The sequence below is a fragment of the Xenopus laevis genome, chromosome 9_10L (assembly GCF_017654675.1).
Source record: "Xenopus laevis strain J_2021 chromosome 9_10L, Xenopus_laevis_v10.1, whole genome shotgun sequence".
Lineage (NCBI taxonomy): Eukaryota > Metazoa > Chordata > Amphibia > Anura > Pipidae > Xenopus > Xenopus laevis.
In genome coordinates this window covers 96,088,033-96,108,242 of record NC_054387.1, presented here as the reverse complement: position 1 = coordinate 96,108,242, position 20,210 = coordinate 96,088,033, and the positions used below count along the sequence as shown (strand labels likewise).

General features: G+C 37.7%; 2 protein-coding genes across 11 annotated transcripts in view; one reads left to right on the top strand and one right to left on the bottom strand.

The window, feature by feature from the left end:
* LOC108701507 (RNA-binding protein 44) overlaps positions 1–2,037 on the bottom strand; it is a 37,065-nt gene extending 35,028 nt beyond the window's left edge. For 2 of the 5 annotated variants that reach the window (XM_041575946.1, XM_041575947.1), the window contains exon 1: positions 1,297–1,435. The gene's annotated coding sequence lies outside the window, so the exon portion shown is untranslated. Of the gene's footprint in view, positions 1–1,296; positions 1,436–1,899 lie in introns of those variants that run through there. The other 3 variants (XM_018236263.2, XM_041575944.1, XM_018236261.2) reach the window with 3 other exon arrangements.
* kctd18.L (potassium channel tetramerization domain containing 18 L homeolog) lies at positions 1,308–9,052 on the top strand. Of its 6 annotated transcripts, none has more exons than XM_018234557.2 (8): positions 1,547–1,731; positions 1,818–2,112; positions 3,566–3,760; positions 5,535–5,746; positions 7,051–7,244; positions 7,355–7,449; positions 7,952–8,054; positions 8,409–9,052. In XM_018234557.2, exons 3-8 carry the CDS (start codon positions 3,598–3,600, stop codon positions 8,869–8,871), a joined length of 1,230 nt encoding a protein of 409 aa, XP_018090046.1. In that variant the 5' UTR covers positions 1,547–1,731; positions 1,818–2,112; positions 3,566–3,597; the 3' UTR covers positions 8,872–9,052.
* The last annotated feature ends 11,158 nt before the right edge of the window (positions 9,053–20,210 follow it).

Here is a 20,210-nt window from a genome sequence, read left to right as displayed (position 1 = left end):
ATTTTGAATAAATGTTTTATTTTTTTACGGAATGAGCAGTTATGGGATTTTTCTTTTTATATATATATATATATATATATATATATATATATATATATATATATATATATATATATATAATCAACAGCATGTGTCCTACTTATTTGGCACACGTGTGTGTACTGTCTTGTGCTGATCACACAGGTAAGGGGGTTGGACCAGTCCACGACTATGGCAGTGCCAGGCTTTGAATTAGGCATTGGGTGTATCATCGCTAATAATGATGATGAATAAAGTTGTGGATAATATATATATATATATATATATATGTATAAGAAATGACCAGCAACACCGAGATATTTTGTGAATAGTTGACAGTGTATTAAAAAAAAAAATCACATTTTTATAATACACTTTCAACTATTCACAAAATATCACGGTGTTGCTGGTCATTTCTCCATTATCTAATTGAATTACCTTGCACCCGAGTCGAAACTCTAAGAGCGGAGTGCTGCCCACATGTGTGTATATTGGGGTCTTTATCAAGATACGTCCATCTAAATAAATTTCATTTTATTTGCAAAAGTCCCTAGAGTGCAACAGCATATATACATATATATATATATATATATATATATATACATATATATATATATATATATATACACACACAAACAAAAGCTATGAATATCTTGTAAATTATATCCTTATAAACGGTGAATTCTGATGTCATCAGTTATAAACGGTGAGTTCTGATATCATCAGTTATAAACAGAGAGTTCTGATGTCATCAGTTATAAACGGTGAGTTCTGATGTCATTTGTCACATGACTAACTGAAATGTGTGTATTATAATAAATAACGTACCCCCAGTTGAAAAATATTAAGTAGAAGTTACCTCTGAGTTCCATGATCTGTATAAAAACACCGGGCCTAGTGTTTTTATATGGTCGGTAACTTATAATATTCTTATATTTTACAATATATACACACATATATTAGTGTAAGAACATAAATTAGAAGCCTAACACCATGCAAATAAACGATGCTAAGTGTATCAAGGATAAGCTACCTGCAAATTTAAAAAGTACATCATTTTCTTAATAAACACATTTTCGGCCCACTATTACAGCAATGTGGGTGGAATGTGAAGCAGGGTCTCCTGCCAAGCCAGCACGTTAAATATAATGACGCGTGGTTTATTAATACAGAAGTAATAAGACATTTATTGGATGAGTCAGAGGCCCGTTACTTTAAACACATATTGGCCACAAGTCTAACTTTCCAACAACAGCCCGCAGTCCCGGCTATACTTACACGTTCCCTCAATGCTGCTAATTGCAAGCTCCTCGCCGCCTATCTTACAGAAAATTACGACGCCACAAGTCTGTTCGCGCGAGACCGTGACGTCACGAGCACAAGTTCGCGCAGTAACGCGTCACGTCAGCCGCCTTGTGGAAGCGACGAGCAGTGACGGCATAAGTAACAACAAACACTCAAATGGTGATGAAGGTATTTGCCTCGCCAGTAGTAAGTATGCTATGAATAAAGATAGCAAGACCTGTGTGTTGTTCCCAGTTTTATGGTGTTCTACACACGCAAGGTCCCGGGTATGTACAGCACTATAATTACACCGGGAACAGACCACTACAGGTATTGGCATCATTTTTATCCATAGGATAACTCTAAAGTTACACAATCGGAAAGCAGCGATTAATACTCGTTTATCGACTGATTGCATCTTCTATTTTAGTAAGTGATCAAAATCAATAAAAAAGTTTCTTTTATTATGGTTGCCCTCCATGTCTTCACCGCCTCATCTCTCCTTTTTTCCTCAGAACGCTTCTATATGTTACAAATGTTACGAATAACTGCCACAGAACTTGGAAAAAAACTATTTCTGCGAAGTGCCAACAGTACCTGCCGATTTCGCAGGCGAAAGAAACCCTGACGCTTAAATCAATTCACTGCTCCATCCTCACGCCGAAGCGACTAAACCCCGCCCCCAAAGGCTCCTATTGGTCAATGCGCTCACTTAGGCCGCGCCTCCCTGGTGACGCTACTCCTAACCGCGGCCTACCGGAGCCTGTCTGGTATCTCGGTCAGCAGTTTCGTCATTGTCGTTATTGTTCGGTACGGGCAGCGTTAATGACGGATAAGTTAGTAGCCACAGCGACGTCAAGCTCTGTGTGGACAGCGCCTGTTAATATCTCACCTCATATTTCTCAGGCGTTGGATTTGTGATGACTACGTTTGTGCCGGTTTCTTTATAGCCAAGCAGCTTTTTTAGGCAAAGTATAGTCCACTTTCCTGTTTGTGTATCATATCATAATATATCATAATATAACTAGTATAACTCGCCTAATGACATGGGCTTAGTTAACTTCCCTGCAATGGTATCAATTTATTCTTCCTGGCACATGTCATTTCATGCTACACTTCTCTCTGGTGTTTTCTGATACCAAAGTGCTATAGTGTGGCCCTTATAATCGGCTCATTTATTAACACTGGGCAGTAACCCATGGCAACCAATTAAATTGCTGCATTCATTGCTCTACTTGCCGCTGGCTTCAAAAGCTAATCACAGATTGGTTGTTATAGGTAACTGCCCATGGGCAAATATAAACAGTGTTGATAAATGAGCCCCACTATTTAGTAAGGGTCCCGGGACCCCAAATTTTACCCATGTACTGAGACCCTCTGAAAACAGCTGTGTTATTAATTATGATGGCAGTTCTGCGTTGGGTATTGGTCCCATTACAATTAATGACTTAAAACCAGTAGGGATGCACCAAATCCACTATTTTCAATTCGGCCAAATCCTTCGAAAAAGATTTGGCCAAATCCTGAAAGGGAAATTTTTTTTACTTCCTTGTTTTTTGACAAAAAGTCATGCGATTTCCCTCCCCACCCCTAATTTTTATATGCAAATTAGGATTCGGATTTGATTCGGCCGAATCCTGCTGTAAAAAGGCCGAATCCCAAACCGAATCCTGGATTCGGTGCACCCCTAAAATACAGTGATCCATAAGCCTATGACAGATGGGGCATATACCTGCCTGTGTTTTTCAGATGCCGGAGTAGCGCCTATGTCGTCTTTGTTAAAAGGAATCCGACTGTCCCAACAAAAATGAAAATCTGCATTCTGATAGATATGTCACACAAACATATAAGTGAAATACCTGCTGCGCTAAATAATAGCTGTCTAATGCTGGCTGGGTGTCGCAGCAAAAGCTGTAATTGCTACTCTATTGTTACATGGGGTTTCCACCAGGCTGATTGAGTTCTTTAAGTGAATGAGTGATCATGGAAGTACAGAATACAGTTTTGAGAACTTGGTTACCTAATCAATCATACACTGAACCTGTGTGAGGCTTGTAAGAGAGAGTTGTTGGGGAGAGAGATGGACTTGTAGAACAGGATCATTTATTTATTATTATTAGCATCTCTTTAGTGGCAAGATGAGCTGCAGTAGGCTAGTAAGTGTTAGCTGACACTCACTGGCATGGCCGTGATTGGAAAACAATAAATATAGAGCGAGAGAGAATGCATCTTGATAGGTTTTGTCTTCTTTTAACATTTACAGTATCTCATGAAGTATCAAGACAACTGTATGTCATGATGGAAGAAGGAAATACGTCTAAAGAAATGTCTGATGTACTTCGACTCAATGTGGGAGGCTGCATTTTTACAGCAAGGCGGGAATCTCTTTGCCGCTTTAAAGACTCCATGCTGTCTTCAATGTTCAGCGGTCGTTTTCCACTAAAACTTGATAAATCTGGTAAATCGTGTACTTTTATTTAACATGGGTGGATAAAACATGTGACAAGGTGATCATATCTGACTTGGCTCTTATGCACTTCCAGCCAGAAAACTTAGCTGGGAAGTCCATCTATTGGAAAACTGCATCTTTCGTGCATGTCTGTAGTTTCTTGGAGAAATTATTTCTAACTATGATTAAAGGGAAAGTTACCTGAAAATAAACTTTTAGCAAACAGTTAGCAAGATAACTGACTGCTCTGATAAGTTATTCTCCTAAAGCAGAACAACATGTATTTTATTGCTTCGTTTTAGAAAGATAATGTTAATTTAAACTGTTCTTCTCCCCTTTTCTTGTTTAAATGAATCATTAGGTTGCAATATTATGCCAGGATTGAATTGTGCCAATAGCACAGGGGACCCTTTGCCTTCTCCACTGCCCTAGCAAAGAACCATGAGGCAGTATGTTGAAATCACATGTTATTGCTTCCTATTGCTAAGAATGAACAGTTACAGGTGGACAAAGCTCAGAAACAACAACAATTCAGTATAAAGAGTTGTCCACATCTCAGTGTTTGCCACAGGCTCAAAATTTATCAGTGAGAAGCAAATGTAGACAATTGCAATAGGAAGTCATAGCAGGCAATTAAAGCCATCTTGACCACTGTGGTTCTCTGGTAGATCAGTGTTGGGGGGCAAAATATCCTGTGTTTCACCTTAAGACAAGGTGTATGGTCACCCAAGTAGCCTGAAATAGCCTTAAAGGGGACCTATCACCCAGACATAAAAAACTGAATAATAAAAATCCTTTTCAAAATAAAGGAATTTCCAAAACTTTTTTTCAGTTCAGTTGTTCACAGATGCTGCTGAGAAATGTATCAACTAATGTAGCAAATTGTTACCGTCCAGAACCTGCGCCTGGATTACTGAGCTGTCAGACAGACATAGAACTTTAAGCTTCTACGAAAGAGGTCCAACATAAAACATGGAAAGCAAGTGAAAAAAGTCTTTGGAATGTGAACAACCCCTTTAATCTTACAAATCTTTAAAATCTTAAATGTTAGTCATATATATCTTTTCCTGCCTTAGATATAGAAATAGATTTTGGGATAAAGCAAAGTTTGCCTTGATACATTTCCATAAAATGGCACCTTCCTGTATGCTCAAATTGTGCATTCCAAAAGAATGAAGGACATAATCGATTACGTATAAGTAAATTATAGGATTTGGAATTATTTCTAAAGGTAACAGGTCCCTTTTAAGTGGCAACCCCCAATGTGCATGTGAGTGTTTTCAAGCTGAAATGCTTAATTCAGGAAGGTCAATAGGAAATTTCAGGAATGGAAATGTGCCTGAAAGCAAACACTTGGTATTACTTGGGCCTAAGTTATATAAGGCCACTGACTCTAAACTAAACTCACGTGACTGGGAGAAAGCAGACAGGTCCATGCTAATCAGGAAATATGCAAGCAGAACAGTAGCTCTGGCATATTCAGAAATCATTATTAAATCAGTTTTTTTGCAGCAGAGTTCTTTTAAACTGAAACTTTTTATATAAGTTTTTATGCACTTTTTGCACTTCTGTGAAGTAATACATGTTCTTGCTTATTTTCTTTACTATCTAGTAGTTGTATTCAAATCAATTTCTAAACCGTTTTGTCATAAAACATGTTATATTCATTATTTCTATGCAGTTTTGCACTTCTGTGAAGTAATAGAAAGATTATTAATTATTTTCATTACTGTTTAGTAATTTAGATTTCTAAAACATTTTGTCTTGTTCTTATGTTATATAGGTTCTTGCGTTATTGATAGGAATGGAGAGCTTTTTAAATATCTTCTAGATTACCTGCATGGGGAAGTCCAGATTCCAGAGGATGAACAGACAAGGACTGCTCTTCAGGAGGAGGCCGATTACTTTGGAATCCCATATCCTTACAATCTGACCGACCACTTAGCAAATGAAATGGAGACATACTCATTAAAATCAAACTTAGAGTTAAAAAAGGTGCTACAGATATCTTGCTTTTACTTTATGTAAAATCGAAAAGGCTCCATTTATTTAATTGTGACACTCTACAAATATTTTAGTTAATTTTTGTAAAATCGAAAGACTCCATTTATTTTATTGTGACACTCTACAAACATTTCAGTTGCCCAAAGAGCGAAGTTAAGAATGCATTATGATTCAGTAAAGGGCAGTTAAAGGATGGTTTAGTTACACTGCCATACATTTCAAGGTAAACCAAAAGATGTACGCTATAGCAGTGGACTGATGAAGAGGAAAGCAATATACTATATTCTGTAGTAATATATGTGTATAAAGAAATTTGCATTGTGTTGTGAATGAGTAGGCCTACTTACACGTGGACTGAAGTGTTGTCTCCTTGTCTGATATTAGGTACACGTATCCCATATAATCCCCATAAATAATCATCCTGTCAGTAGCCCTTCATATTTGTTTGGTTTTAAAGGGGTGAGGTGGCAGCCCTAAGTGACAGGCAGAGTGATAAGGGCAGGTAGGTTTTTTGAAAATTTTGTGCTCTCTCCCGGGGGGTGGTAATATACCTAGGAAAACTATACCTTTTTTAAAGAGTGTTTAAGTGTTCCACTTCTGGAACAAGATTTAGAGCTCTAAATATAAATACAATTAAAAAGTTATATTTTTCATGATATAGGGATTTATACCAGAAAAATATTTTACTTTATGCACAAAAATTCAACTCATTTGGAAATGATTTTTTATGGGCTAAATACACAAAATAATACATTGACCCCCCCCCCCAAAAATAATATATTTTTGGAAAGTACAAGTGCCATCTCCCATAGTATCCATTATAATCCAATAATTCACATTTTTAAAAATCATTTGCATTTTTTCCTCTATAATAATAAAACAGTATCTTGTACTTGATCCCAAATAAGATATAATTAATCCTTATTGGAAGCAAAACCAGCCTATTGGGTTTATGTAATGTTTACATGATTTTCTAGTAGACTTAAGGTATGAAGATCCAATTTATGGAAAGATCCATCCTGTATAATAAAGTTGAAGTGTCTCTGTCCAGTCCCTGTGTCCGTGGGATTGCGCTACTGCGCATGTGCCCCACGGACCGTCTCTGGCGAAGCTACTGCGCATGTGCCCCACAGACTGTCTCGCGCCCGTTAATTTAACGGGCTTAATGTCTAGTTATCCATAAAACGCCAGGTTCTATATTTTTATTACTATCCTTAGTATGCAGGAATTTCAAATTTAAGTGGCATCCGTGATCAGGATCATCAGATTACTCATTTTTGTATTTGTACTTTCAGGTTTTGCTTGATTTCTGTGATTCCTATAACCTCTTTTGCACAAAACCCACAGTTTGGGTGTTACATTTTTTGCATACCTGTGGCTCTAGCTGTGAGAGTAAAGTGATTGGGGTGTATGCCACAAAGAAGGATGGAAAGATTGCTCTTGAGAAACAGCTTGGAGACAGGATTCATCATATTAATATGTATAAAAGGTAACTGACTCCAAACATACTTCCCTGATGCAAATGTCTTTATTCTTGTTGGAATATTCAAGTTTACGGAAGAGGTGTTATTTTTCATTGGTTTTCACTTGTTCTGTCAGGGAAGCGGGCGGTAATATCCAGTATATTCTCAGCTACTACAGTGTATCCGAGCTGAAAAACATGATGGATGCTTTTGAGACCTGGAAGGGAAGAGGTAAGAACAGTACTCTCTTATTAGCTGAAAAGACCTGCTGTTATCTGCAACTAGCTCTGCTGGAACTATATGTCTCTTATGATAGCACTGGAAGTAATGTGCAACAACATCAGTATGCTTTTTAAAACCACATGTGAAGCAAAAATATATTTGGTCATTTTGACCATCTCGCTAAATATATATATATATAGATAAGCACATGTAGTGTGCAAGCAACTTTCAAACCCTGTGTAGTTCAGTGGGATCAGTAGTGGGGGAAAAAAACACAGAGGTTATTCACCACCATAATGTTCATTCCTGTTTATGGAAATGTAAACATAATAGAAACCTAGTTTATGCATGTACTGTTTCTCCTTTAAAGAATGCCATGAATTTCTGTTCCAAAATGTAACACTTGATATAATTCAAAGTCAATTTGTTGCTTCTGTGTGCTATGGCATTTCGGAATTAATATGGTTTCTTATAGTTTGCAAACTAAGTACAATAGCTTATTATACTGCAGGTTTCAGCTTTTGGCGTGTGCCTCAGGAACTAATTGAGTGTTGGACTCTTGAAGAACGTTCAATACAAGGGAATGAACAGAATATGGCTCCTGTGAAAAGAAGGTACAGAATGATGGCTAACAGATTTGCTCATGTTAGTATAAAACTGCACCTGCCCAGGGTACATCTGTGCAAGCACCACTGGCCAATCCACTGCCTGGTTGCTAAAATAAATTGGATAAATGATATAATTGTAATATTCTCTTTGCTTCTTTTAAATAACTGCACCAGTTTGACAAACTATTCGATATATTTTAAATTCATAGCGTATGTAGAAACATTTAGTCTGAATAGGTAAACCTGGTTATTGATTTTTTTTTTCAATATCTCCATCACCCTCCCTGGCGCTGCTGATTAAGGTTCATGCTATATTAGGATTAAAGAGTCCAGATGTGACAGTTATTTCTTGTTTACTAGGAGACTGGTAGAATATGCAGATGAACAAGAAGAAAATACAATGACATCCAAGTCAGGTCCAAAACCCATAAGGTATTCTGGCCCATCTACAAATACACAGATTCGAATCAAGAACTCATTGAAATCTGACAAGGAAAGGCCGACATCAGAATCTACAGATGGGATTACACAAAAGAGGTCAGCTACATTTGTTTTAGATTTTGAAAGAACGGAGTCAAAATATAAAAAAATCAGTTATGACTTAGGGACTTCTAACCAAGTGCACAAACAGTTGTCAGAATCTAAAAGCGAACTGAATGACAGAAGAAAGGAAAAGCAGGTTGACACAAAGAGTTTGACATCAGAAAAATCATCAAGCCGTGCAATTAAACTGAAGAGGACTTCTCTCAACCAAACAGCAACACCTGCTTGTGAACTCTTACCAGTGGATGGAGCAATAGCTTCCAATTCCCATGCAAATTAAATTCTGCCAAGATAAGACAACACTCTTTTTAAAAATGTATTTTAATACTACAAAGGTGCCATTAAAGCAGTTCATTTTGGACTTTAAAAACTTTCTCCGGAATTTCTGTATATGTCACTTTGGGGCATATTTAGACTGAATTGAGTCCTCTACACAAAATTTTCCAATAGACCCTTTGCAACTGTAATGTATTTTGTGGGTCTTGTCGCAACAGCCTTTGATCAATATTACCTTTGGTGTTATCTTGGGGGTAGCTTTTTTTTTTTTTTAAGTTATAATTATGGAGATTGAGTGCCCATAATTGAGTGACTTTATATTTTGGTATTGTGCGTAAAGATTAGAGATCAGGGAGCACCAACCATCAATTATAGATTACAGAGGATGGTGTGCAGGGTCAAGTAGATTAAACATATATCAAAAAAAGAAGAAAAGAACCCTCCCATCCATTATATCCTTAGGCTCATGTGTTATTAAAATTAATTAATAACTTTTAATAAATTGTTGAAACAAAATGTCCAGTGTGCATCAATTGAAATTGAGGCTAGTAGCAGAAAAGGGTATGAGAAATGGTATGTAATGACCAGAAACATGTTGTATAGTAGCTTTGAATAAACACAACCATAGTGTTTTTTTACTACCGTGAAGTGCTCTCCTCATTTGTAAATTAAATATTGGATGTTGGGATAGCATACCCAGAAGAAGATTGATGCATTCCTGACAAGCTACAAAGGCAGTGCAAGAAACATTTTTTGCTTGTTGCTGGTAGCAGGGGGACATCAACAGGAGGCAATGGGTTGGTCATATAGATATGCGGCTATTCTGCAATCAAGTTACCAACCTACTTATCAAATATGCTATATTGCAGACTAAGGTATAACCTGGTAGTCGATTGCATTCGATCGCCTTGCCTAACCATTAACTAAAATTGCGCCTAACACGTATTTCACCCGCCACTTGCAGCCCTTGACAAAGCTCGCAAGTGGCGGTTGAAAAGAGCGTCAGGAGCAATTTTAGTTTAGTTTAGGGGACTCAATGTGGGTGAAGGGGTTGGTGACTCGAATGGATCCGAGGGTCAGTGCTTTTTAAGTGGTACATTTAACTGCCGGTTTGTGTCTGAGGCACAGCATAGTTTGTCAGTTTGATACCTGTAGTGTGTCACTGTCACACTTCACATTGTTTTCACAATTTATGTTAAAAGTTACGTTTTATTTTAAGACATGAGCCCTCGGATATAATGGATGGAAGGGTGCAGTTCTATGTATCGGTTCTTTTCTTTTTTTGATATATCTATATTTTGGTAGCTGTACTTTAGGTTTTTTTTTATGTTGCATTGATCCTGTAACTGATAAGAAAAATCAGTAATAAATGCACACCACTCAGATGGAATCAGTACCATGCCTATGGTTAAAGGGGTGGTTCACCTTTAAAGTAACTTTCAGTAAGTTATAGAATGACCAATTCTAAGCAACTTTTCAATTGGTTTTCATTATTTATTTTTTATAGTTATTTGTCTTTTTCTTCTGATTCTTTGCAGCTTTCAAATGGGTGTCGCTGTCCCCTTCTAAAAAAACAAATGCTCTGTAAGGCTACAAATGTATTGTTATTGCTACTTTTTATTGCTGATCCTTCTATTCAGACTCTCTCCTATTCATATTCCAGTCTCTTATTCAAATCAATGCATGGTTGCTAGGATAATTTGGGCCCTAGTTACCAAAATTGCTTTTAATGCAAATTGAAGAGCTGCTGAATAAAAAGCTAAATAACTCAAAAACCTTCAATAATAACAAATTGAAACAAATTGCAAATTATCTCAGAATATCACTCTCTACATCATACTAAAAGTTATCTCAAAGATGAACATCCATTTTAAAGGTTAAGGGTGCCCAAGGCAACCTGATCACCCGAACTACTCAATACACATGTACCTTGCACACCTGATCCTGGACTTACAGACATGTCGAAATTAGGCGAAGGCAGGACAACACCCCCTCCTGCTCTCACCATTGTGCCCTAGGCATGTGCCACCTCTGCCTACCTCTATAAGTGTCCTCACAAAAGCAAACAGATCCATCATAGATCTATAACATAATACAGGTATGGAACCTGTTATCCAGAATGCTTGGGGTTATCCAGATAAGGGGTCTTTCTGTAATTTGGATCTCCATACTTTAAAGTCTAAAAATCATTAAATAAACCCAATAGTATTGTTTTTCCTCCAATAAGGATTAATGGTGTATTATTTAGAAGCAAGTACAAGGTACTGTTAAAAGAATATAATTTTTATCATTTCTATTTTATGAGTTAAATGGAATCTATAGAATTCCTTCCCATAGGCCACTAGCAGAGCAATCATTTCACCTAATGAACTTAACCTCCACTTCCTAAATTCTTCCTCCCTTTTCACTCTATATACTCTCACACAGCTGCGTACACAAGACTGAAGGGTAATGCCTGAGCAACACTTCCACAACATTGCTGTTTACTGTGATTGAGATTTTTGAAACAATGAAGAAAACAAACAAATAAATAAATGATTTTAAGTAAAGGTTGTATTCGCAAAGCATGGTGGAGCCTTTTGAGTCCAAAATTCGCCCCTTTGTGAAAAGGAAACACTGATTCAGACACATATAGCTTATGTGGCCGGAAAAAGCATTATATGATTTTTCTTGTTAAAGTTCCTTTTTATGTAAAAAAAAAAAAAAAAAAAAAGATTTCATTTTGGTAAGTTGTCATTTGAAGCAGTTCACATTGCAGCATTTCATAAAGTGCAGTAGCACAGATTAGTCACTAGATGGCACTAGAGCCCTTAAAAAAACCAAGCAAAAATACTACTACTGTACATTACAAATTAACCAGTAAGGGGAGAATGAGGGAGGGTTCTACAAACAGAAAGCCCTCTATAAATAAACATTCTTATGACCTTTATACAACAAACATTTTCATATTGGTATGTAAAATACACACATATTTCTGATTATACAAAGTGACAAATAAATATAGCATAACGTACCCCCTGCTGATAAATATAAGCAACTGTTGCCAGAAATGCAGGCCACGTACCTATTCAACTTTCCATCAATGTGATGAGCATATGGGTGTTTTCCAGGGTTGCATAAATTAAAGGGGTGGGGCTTGGGTACCCAGGGCCACACCATCGGTACCTTAGAATTATAATTCCATTGAAACATCTTCATACAGAAATGGCATGCATATCAACTTCACTGTAACTTGTGTATTTACCCCCGCTGTGCCATCCATCTCTTAATAATGGCTAAAACAATAGCTTCCAATTCCCATTCAAATGAAATTTTACCAAGATAATACAAAACACATTTTTAAATACTACAAACGTGTGATTAAAGCAGTACATTTTGGACTTCAAAAACTGTTTCCACAATCTCTGTATGTGCCACTTGAGAGCATATTTAGACTAAATTGAGACTTCTACCCACATTTACCCCAAAGACCCGTTACAATTTTAATGTATCTTGGAATTTTGTGGGTATTGTCACAACACCCTTGGATACATATTTGGTGTCATCTTGTGGCTTGCTTTTTGGAGATAATTATTATGACTGAGGGCTAATAATTGAGGTACTGTATATTTTATGGTCTTTTTTTTTACCCCTTTACTGCTAAGAGAAGTTGGTACTTAATGCACAATAGTGCCAGGCCTTGTGTTGAGTGTGCCCAAGGCAAGCTCCTGCTCCAATCAATAAAAACCTCCCTGCACATGTGACTCACGCACCCGATCCTGGACTTACCAACATGCCGAAATTAGAGAAATTCTGCCCCTTCCCATCCCCTCCCTCATTGTTGTGTCCTAGGCACATGCCTCTACCCAGAATAAAAATCCATGTGTTCCAGAATAAAAATCCATGTGTTAAAGGTTTCTCACCTTTACAGTTAATCATACATTGTCTTTCTTGCCTCTATGCAACTGGCAGAGCAATCATTTCACATAATGCACTTCCCTTCCTATATATATATATATAACATTGATAGGCACAACCCCTATCTATATGGGACTCACTGCCATACCTGAACACAAAGCACCTGCTGGCCAAGTTAACTTGTATAACTCCATAAAATAACTGCGTAACTCCTTGAAAATACTAATATAATACACTGCATTAATAAATGGTGAGGAGAGCACTCAGAGAGCAAAACCGCTCTGATCAAAGCAAGACTACACCCTTTATCTAAAGAGTAAATATTGGGAAAGTGGTAACCCTTAGGGCTCTTACACACAGGCTTTTTTTATTTTTTTTTGCTGCACTCGCCTGCGTTTCGTTTTCTTCTGTTCAACCGCAGGGGAGCACAGGTGTAAACGCACTCAATTATTGTCAAGGGGGGCTGTACTGACAGACGCATGTAAGCCCCAAACTCAGGTGGGACGCAGCATGTTGCATTCTACCTGCGTTTGGTGCTTACATTCATCTGTATGAGTACAGCTTCCTTGACAATAATTAAGTGCCGTTATTCCTGAACGGAAGAAATCGGAAAGCAGGGGAGCGCAGCAAAAACGCCCGTGTGCAAGAGCCCTTAAGAGGATTGATGCATCTATACTGAAACGGATTAAAGGCAGAGAGTAAACACAATCTCTACAATTACACTGCATTAATAGACACAGGGGTTTCCAACCTTTTGGCTTCCCTGGGCCACATTGGAAGAAGAAAAATGTTCTGGGGCCACACTCGAAATACACACACACTAAAGCTGGCTTTTGATTTATTTCATTGTAAAAGTAAAAGAAAAGAGGGTTTTGTAAACCTAGTGAGATTTTTGACATTGTGTTTGAGAAACTAATATCTGGTTGAATGGAAGTAGTTGCAATTCTTAGTGAATTCTCAAGGTGCTCATCAGATAATTTGGTTCTAATTTTACTCTTAGGGGCAGATTTATCAAGGGTCGAATTTCGAAGTGCAAAAAACTTTGAAATTCAACCATTGAATTGCATTACTTCGATATTCAAAGTTGAAGGTTTTTTTTTTATCGAATCTGGGCATATTCAAATCGTTCGATCATACAATGAAATCCTTCTAATTGAACGAGTTAGTCGATCGATCGAACGATTTTACTTTGACTTCTAAAAACGTAGCCAAATGTTGGCTATAGGTTCTAGGAGGTCCCCATAGGCTAACATAGCAATTCGGCAGGTTTAAGGTGGGGAAGTGTCGAAGTCAAACTTTTTTAAAGAGACAGTACTTCGATTTTCGAAGTTGAACCGAAGTCAAATTTAGGCCTATTCGATGGTCGAAGTACCCAAAAATTTGTTCGAAATTCAAAGTTTTTAAATTCGAAAATTCACTTCGACCCTTAGTAAATGTGCCCCTTAGTGTGTTCATTCTTGAAAATTGTTGCTCACAAATGTAAGCGCTGCATACTGTATATCCCTAGCATAGCGGGCAATGCCACTGAAGAATGCTTACCTGCCTTTGTATGTAACCGCACACCCCATGTAAAATGTAAAGCACACATGCACACAATTAGCCACCGCATACATACTCTCTCTGTGCGTGACATTGCAACATTTCCTGCATTGGCGGAATTTCAAGCTGGGCCGCATTCATATCCATCCTGGGCCGCGGGTTTGACACCCCTGGACTAACAGATGGTTGGAAACTGAATACAGGACTGCAAGGTGGCTATGAGTGGTGTAACTAGATGCTACTGGGCCCCACAGCAAATACATTTTAGGGCCCCCAGAGATTATCCTTTTTTATGAACATATAGCACATTAATTAGGGCCTCACGGGGGCCCTTATACCTCCTGAGCCCCCCTGCAGCCGCAGGGTCTGCTTCCTCTGTATTTACGCCTCTGGTGGCTTTGGTAACTACCTCACCACATGCTGACAATTATGAATAGTTGTACATGATCCTCTAATAGGTTATATTTATTTAAGATACTGTATGTTTCTCAAAATGGGCCCCACTATTTTGATCTATCTAAAATAGCAAATGGCTATTTTTCTATCGAAAAAAGGGAACTGTTTCTATAAGTGTTACAAGTGACCTGCTGCGACAGTCTCTATTCAGGACTGTATTTCATACCACTTTCACATTCTGTAATTTGGATCTCCATAAATTAAGTCTGATAGAAAAATCATTTAAACATGAATTAAGCCCAATAGGCTGATTTTGTCTCCAGTTAAGATTAATTATATCTTAGTTAGGATCAAGAACAAGCTACTGTTTTATTATCACAGAGAAAAAAGAAATCATTTAACATTTGCATTATTTGGATAAAATTGGAGTCTATGGAAGATTGCCTTTCTGTAATTTCGAGCTTTCTGGATAATGGGTTACCGGATAATGGATCCAATGGATGATGGATAGATTCTCCAAATTACCAGAGCTTGGGGAAAGAATGCATGGAAGTGTTATATTCAAATATTCAGCTCAACAGTCTTTTACTGTGGTTTGGGTATACACCGGGACCCTGCATGAAAGGTAATAATATGTTCACTAATCCGCACATCCATAGAGATCTGGGTGCAGACCTGTTTTGAAGATTGGAGCTGCTCATCTGAGAAATATGCGGATTTGTAAATTCACTTTATATAGAAAATAATTGCTGTTCACTAGTTATTCCTATAAAAACAATATTTATCCATTCTGAATTCTCCAGGACATCACATTTCCAAATAAATATAGTATATATAGTGTGTTGCCTTACTGTAAAGGTTTATAAGTTCAGTACGTTTTGTTTGCAGGATGGGTCTAGGAAACTGCGTGTTAAAATGGGTAAATAGCTTGGCGTATGGCTGCTGACACTGTGATGCTCTTGCTAGTGCTCAAAATGCCTTCTAATCATCTGCCATCACTTTCCATTGCAAATCATGAGAAATGATGTGCCTATGGCAGACACTAGTGCTCACAGGCTGCTCAGTAGTGTAAATTTCAGACACTGGGTTCCCCCATCTGCTGTATGGTAGTTACCCACTGCCTTTATTCCTCACAGACATACAGTCAAATGCCATGTGCCCTAGTCCTAAGACTTGTTTGTGGGTCACTCAGAAGTAGCAGAGTAAAAAAATACATGGTGCAAATCTGGCCATGAGAGCTTATATTCTAGTGTAAAGAAAGACCCATTATTTGAAAAACCCGAGGCCCAGAGCATTCTGGATAACAGGTCCCATACACGTAATTGAATACTGATTCAACAACTGATTGGATTCAATGACTGACTGGAGTGGTTCAGTTTTCAGGACGGATGCTTTTAATTTAAAATTTGAAGTTCATAGCACTTACCACTTTATCCAACATTTTATGAGATACTTTGGATACACACGAGTTCTAACATTTCGGGAGATATTTGCTCCATTTCTGCCAAAAGCTATTCTCAAAGTAGTTGTGAAAAAGCTGCATGTTGCCTTAGTCATAGACTGAAAACTTGTAATCACAATGTGAAGCCACTGATATTTGGGTTTTGGCCATTGATCTATATGGGTGGCATCATAGTTTAATCAATGGCATCCATTCTTAAAGCTATCTAATATATCAACCTGTACAGCTGATTCAGGGAGAGAATTCCACAACTTCGCAGCTCCCACTGTAAAAAGCCCTTTCTGAATATTTAGATGGAACCTCCTTTCTTCTAATCAGAATGGGTGCCTTTGTGTCAGCTGGAAGGACCTACTGGTAAATATAGCATTAGAGAGATTATTATTTGGTCCCCTTATATATTTATACAAAGTTATCTTATCTCCCCTTAAAGGAGAAGGAAACCCAGTGGGCGCAAAAACCCTCCCCCCTCCCCTGTGTTGCTTGCCCTTTTTTGAACTCTACCTAATTCAATACTATCGCGATGGAACACTGAAGACCAAAATTGCATGGCATATTCTAGATGGGACCTTACTACTGATTTGAAGACAGGAAGAATAACCCCCTCCTACCCCAAATTTATACCCCTTTTAATACTGTAAAAAACCTTGTTTGCCCTTGCAGCTGCTGGCATTGCTTGCTCCAGCCAATTTTATTATTTACAAGTACCTCTACATCATTACCCATTTTGGATTTGCCTAGTGCAGTCCCATTAAGGGTATAATTGGCTTGCATATTTTAACATCCAAGGTGCATGACTTTACATTTATCAACATTGAATCTCATTTGCCACTTAGCTGCCCAGGTTGCCAGTTTGTCAAGATCGTGTTGCAAGGATGCCACATCCTGGATGGAATTAATTGGGCTGGATAGGTTTGTGTCATCTGCAAACACTGATACATTAGTTACAATACCCTATACATTAATGATCAAATGAAAGTAGGACCCAATACAGAGCCCGGGGGGACCCCAATAAGAACCCTACTCCAAGTAGAGAATGTACCATTAACAACCACCTTCTCTACCCAATCATGTAGCCAGTTTCCTATCTACATACAAACAACATTACTAAGACTAAGACTAAACAGAGCTGGTTTAGAAAGCAGGGGTTTATGTGGCAGTGTATTAACTCTAAACAGATCTACTGCAACCCTATTGTCAAACTTCTTACATACTGCATCATAAAAACCCCATTTTTCTGACAAGACCTATACTTCAGAAAAGCATGATGCCAGTCCACAGAACAAAATCTTGAATGTGATCACTAAACAAGACTTCAAATAACCTCCCCACTACGGATGTCAAATTTACAGGCCTTTAATTGCCAGGCTGAGATCAGAATCCCTTTTTAAATACTGGAATTACATCAATGTTACAATCCAGAGGAAAACCATAGAGCATAATCGTTTTTATGTTAAAATAAGCCTAAACAATATATGGTGTAATGTATAATAAATAAATCGTTGCATTTTTAAGTCTGGTTTTTTTATGTTCACATACTCTTTTATGCAGTTTACCTTTGACATATATTTTAAAGTGAATAATCCTCTTTTTTGAACACAGAGAGATCTTAGTTTTTGTGTTAGATAAGTAACAGGGTGGAGTGGGATTGGGTGTTGCTTTTCAGTAGAAGTACAAGATAGGGGCAGAGTCTTACGCATTTCTTATTATCTTTTCTACAGACATGAAAAGACGGGTGGAGGTAAAGGTGAATCAGCAATAAGGAAACTATTGTTGCATTGGCTTTTTGTTTTACGTACATGTAATAAGTAACATAATTTCTCCCTTTTTATTTTTTTTTGAATGTGTGAAATCATTTTATAAGCTCTTAGTAGTACAGTATTAAAGGGGTTATTCACCTTTATGTTAACTTTTAGCATGATGTAGAGAATGATATTCTGAGACAATTTGCTTTTGGTTTTCATTTTTTATTATTTGTGATTTTTGAGTTATTTAGCTTTTTATTCAGCAGCCTCCCCGGTTCGCAGTTTCAGCAATCTTGTTTCCAGGTTCCAAATTACCCTAGCAACCATGCATTGATTTGAATAAGAGACTGGAATGTGAATAGCAGAGGGCCTGAATACATAGATGAATTATAACAAGTAGCAATAACAATATATTTGTAGCCTTTCAGAGCATTTGTTTTTAGATGGGGTCAGTGACCCCTATTTGCAAGCTGGAAAGAGTCAGAAGATGAAGGTAAATAACGCAACTATAAAAAATAATTAATGATAAGCATGTCATTGAACGTTTGCAAATCAGGGGTCCTAAAACAATGTTATTGTGCAGCTCTGAAACCCTGTAAGTGTCTGTCTCACACTGTGCCAATAAAATAAAAGATTTCTTTTTTGGTTTAATGTTTTTGCATTTGACATTTTTACTGCCCCAGTAAAACATTATTATTGTTAGGCAGTGTCAGAAAAAGAACAAGACTACTCCAGTAATGACAGAGAATGCTGTGGTATGAAACATGGCAATAACCTATTCATATCAAAGCAGTTTGCCTTTTTACATTATTATTTTTGTATCTTAATCATAGTTCCATGCAGACATGATGGGTGGGTTCCTCGGCAATTTGATGTTTTTAGTTGAACACTACTAACAGCTGTCCAAGTGAATGTTTAATATAAACCACCTATAGAGTGCAAATCATATAAAAAATCAGGCACACACTTATAGCAAATGAAATGCAAACTAGAAATGGAATTATCCCCCAAGGGAAATCCCAGGACATATTGCACCCTGCATTAAATAAAGTCGGCTTGATTCCACCTGCTCAGAGGATGTGCCAGGTTGTCTATGCTTAATGGTATGACTATAGTGTATCTGAAAACTACTGACACACTCCTAACTTAAATACTTTGTCAACAAATGTCAGTTGTCTGCTACTGCCCTCCGTAAGAGAATCCACAAAGAAATGACAGGTGAACCTCAGTGCCAAAACACTCATAGTAGTTTGGTGCCAAGTTCTATCTATCACCATCAGTGTGCAAGGAAAGGCTTTCTGCTCCCCTCTGTTCTCTACCTGAAGTTAAACTTGGAAAGCGCACACCCAAGGAAAAATGCTGAGGTGCTAATGCCTAAGGGGCCGCCCAAAAGAACCCTCCTAACATTTACAAGCCCAAAAAAAAGTAAGGATTGCACACTCAGTCTTGAATAAAGATACAAAAAATATTTTATTGTTAAACACTTACATAGTAGCAGGTCGCCCTGCGCATTTCGACCACCGAGGTGGTCTTCATCAGGGGCCAAATATTGTACACATACAAAAAAAGGATAAAAAGGCAGAACGATTGTAAGTAGTTGACAGTTTAAATACCTTAGAGAGCTAGCTTCTTCCCCACAAACGCGTGTATTTCGGCGTGTGACGTCTATTGAACATCAACATAAGGGGGGTGGATAATATTGTACAATATTTGGCCCCTGATGAAGACCACCTTGGTGGTCGAAACGCGTAGGGCGACCTGCTACTATGTAAGTGTTTAACAATAAAATATTTTTTGTATCTTTATTCAAGACTGAGTGTGCAATCTTTACTTTTTTGGGGCTCTACCTGAACTCAGCAGTAAACAAAATGGGGATCTGCAAGGGGTCTTGTCATGTACTATACAGTAATTGCGTGTTACTATTTCATGCCAAAGGAAAACAGCAATTTCCATGGAGCTAGCTCAAAGAAATTCAGTAGGCAGTCCCAAGCAAGCATTACTCCAATGCATTAAAGGAGAACTAAAGCTTAACTAAAGAAGTAGCTAGACATTTTTTACATTCTGTTTTGGGCTTCTGTACCAGCCCAAGGCAACCACAGCCCTTTAGCAGGGAAGATCTGTGTCTCGAAACATGCTCTGTGCTGCTGTCACTGATTGAGCTTAGGGACCCACTCACAATATACAGTACACATAGAATATAAATATCACAATATAGGCTGATTAGTAATTAATACAAAAAATATACTGTATATACAGAATATAAATGTCACAAAATAAGGCTGATTAGTAATTAATTAATAATTAATA

Coding starts and splice junctions, on each gene's coding strand:
- kctd18.L (XM_018234555.2), top strand. CDS start 1,308: ATGCTGCTAATTGCAAGCTCCTCGCCGCCTATCTTACAGAAAATTACG. Junction 3,761..5,534: donor ACTAAAACTTGATAAATCTG/GTAAATCGTGTA, acceptor TATGTTATATAG/GTTCTTGCGTTATTGATAGG. Junction 8,055..8,408: donor ATGGCTCCTGTGAAAAGAAG/GTACAGAATGAT, acceptor CTTGTTTACTAG/GAGACTGGTAGAATATGCAG.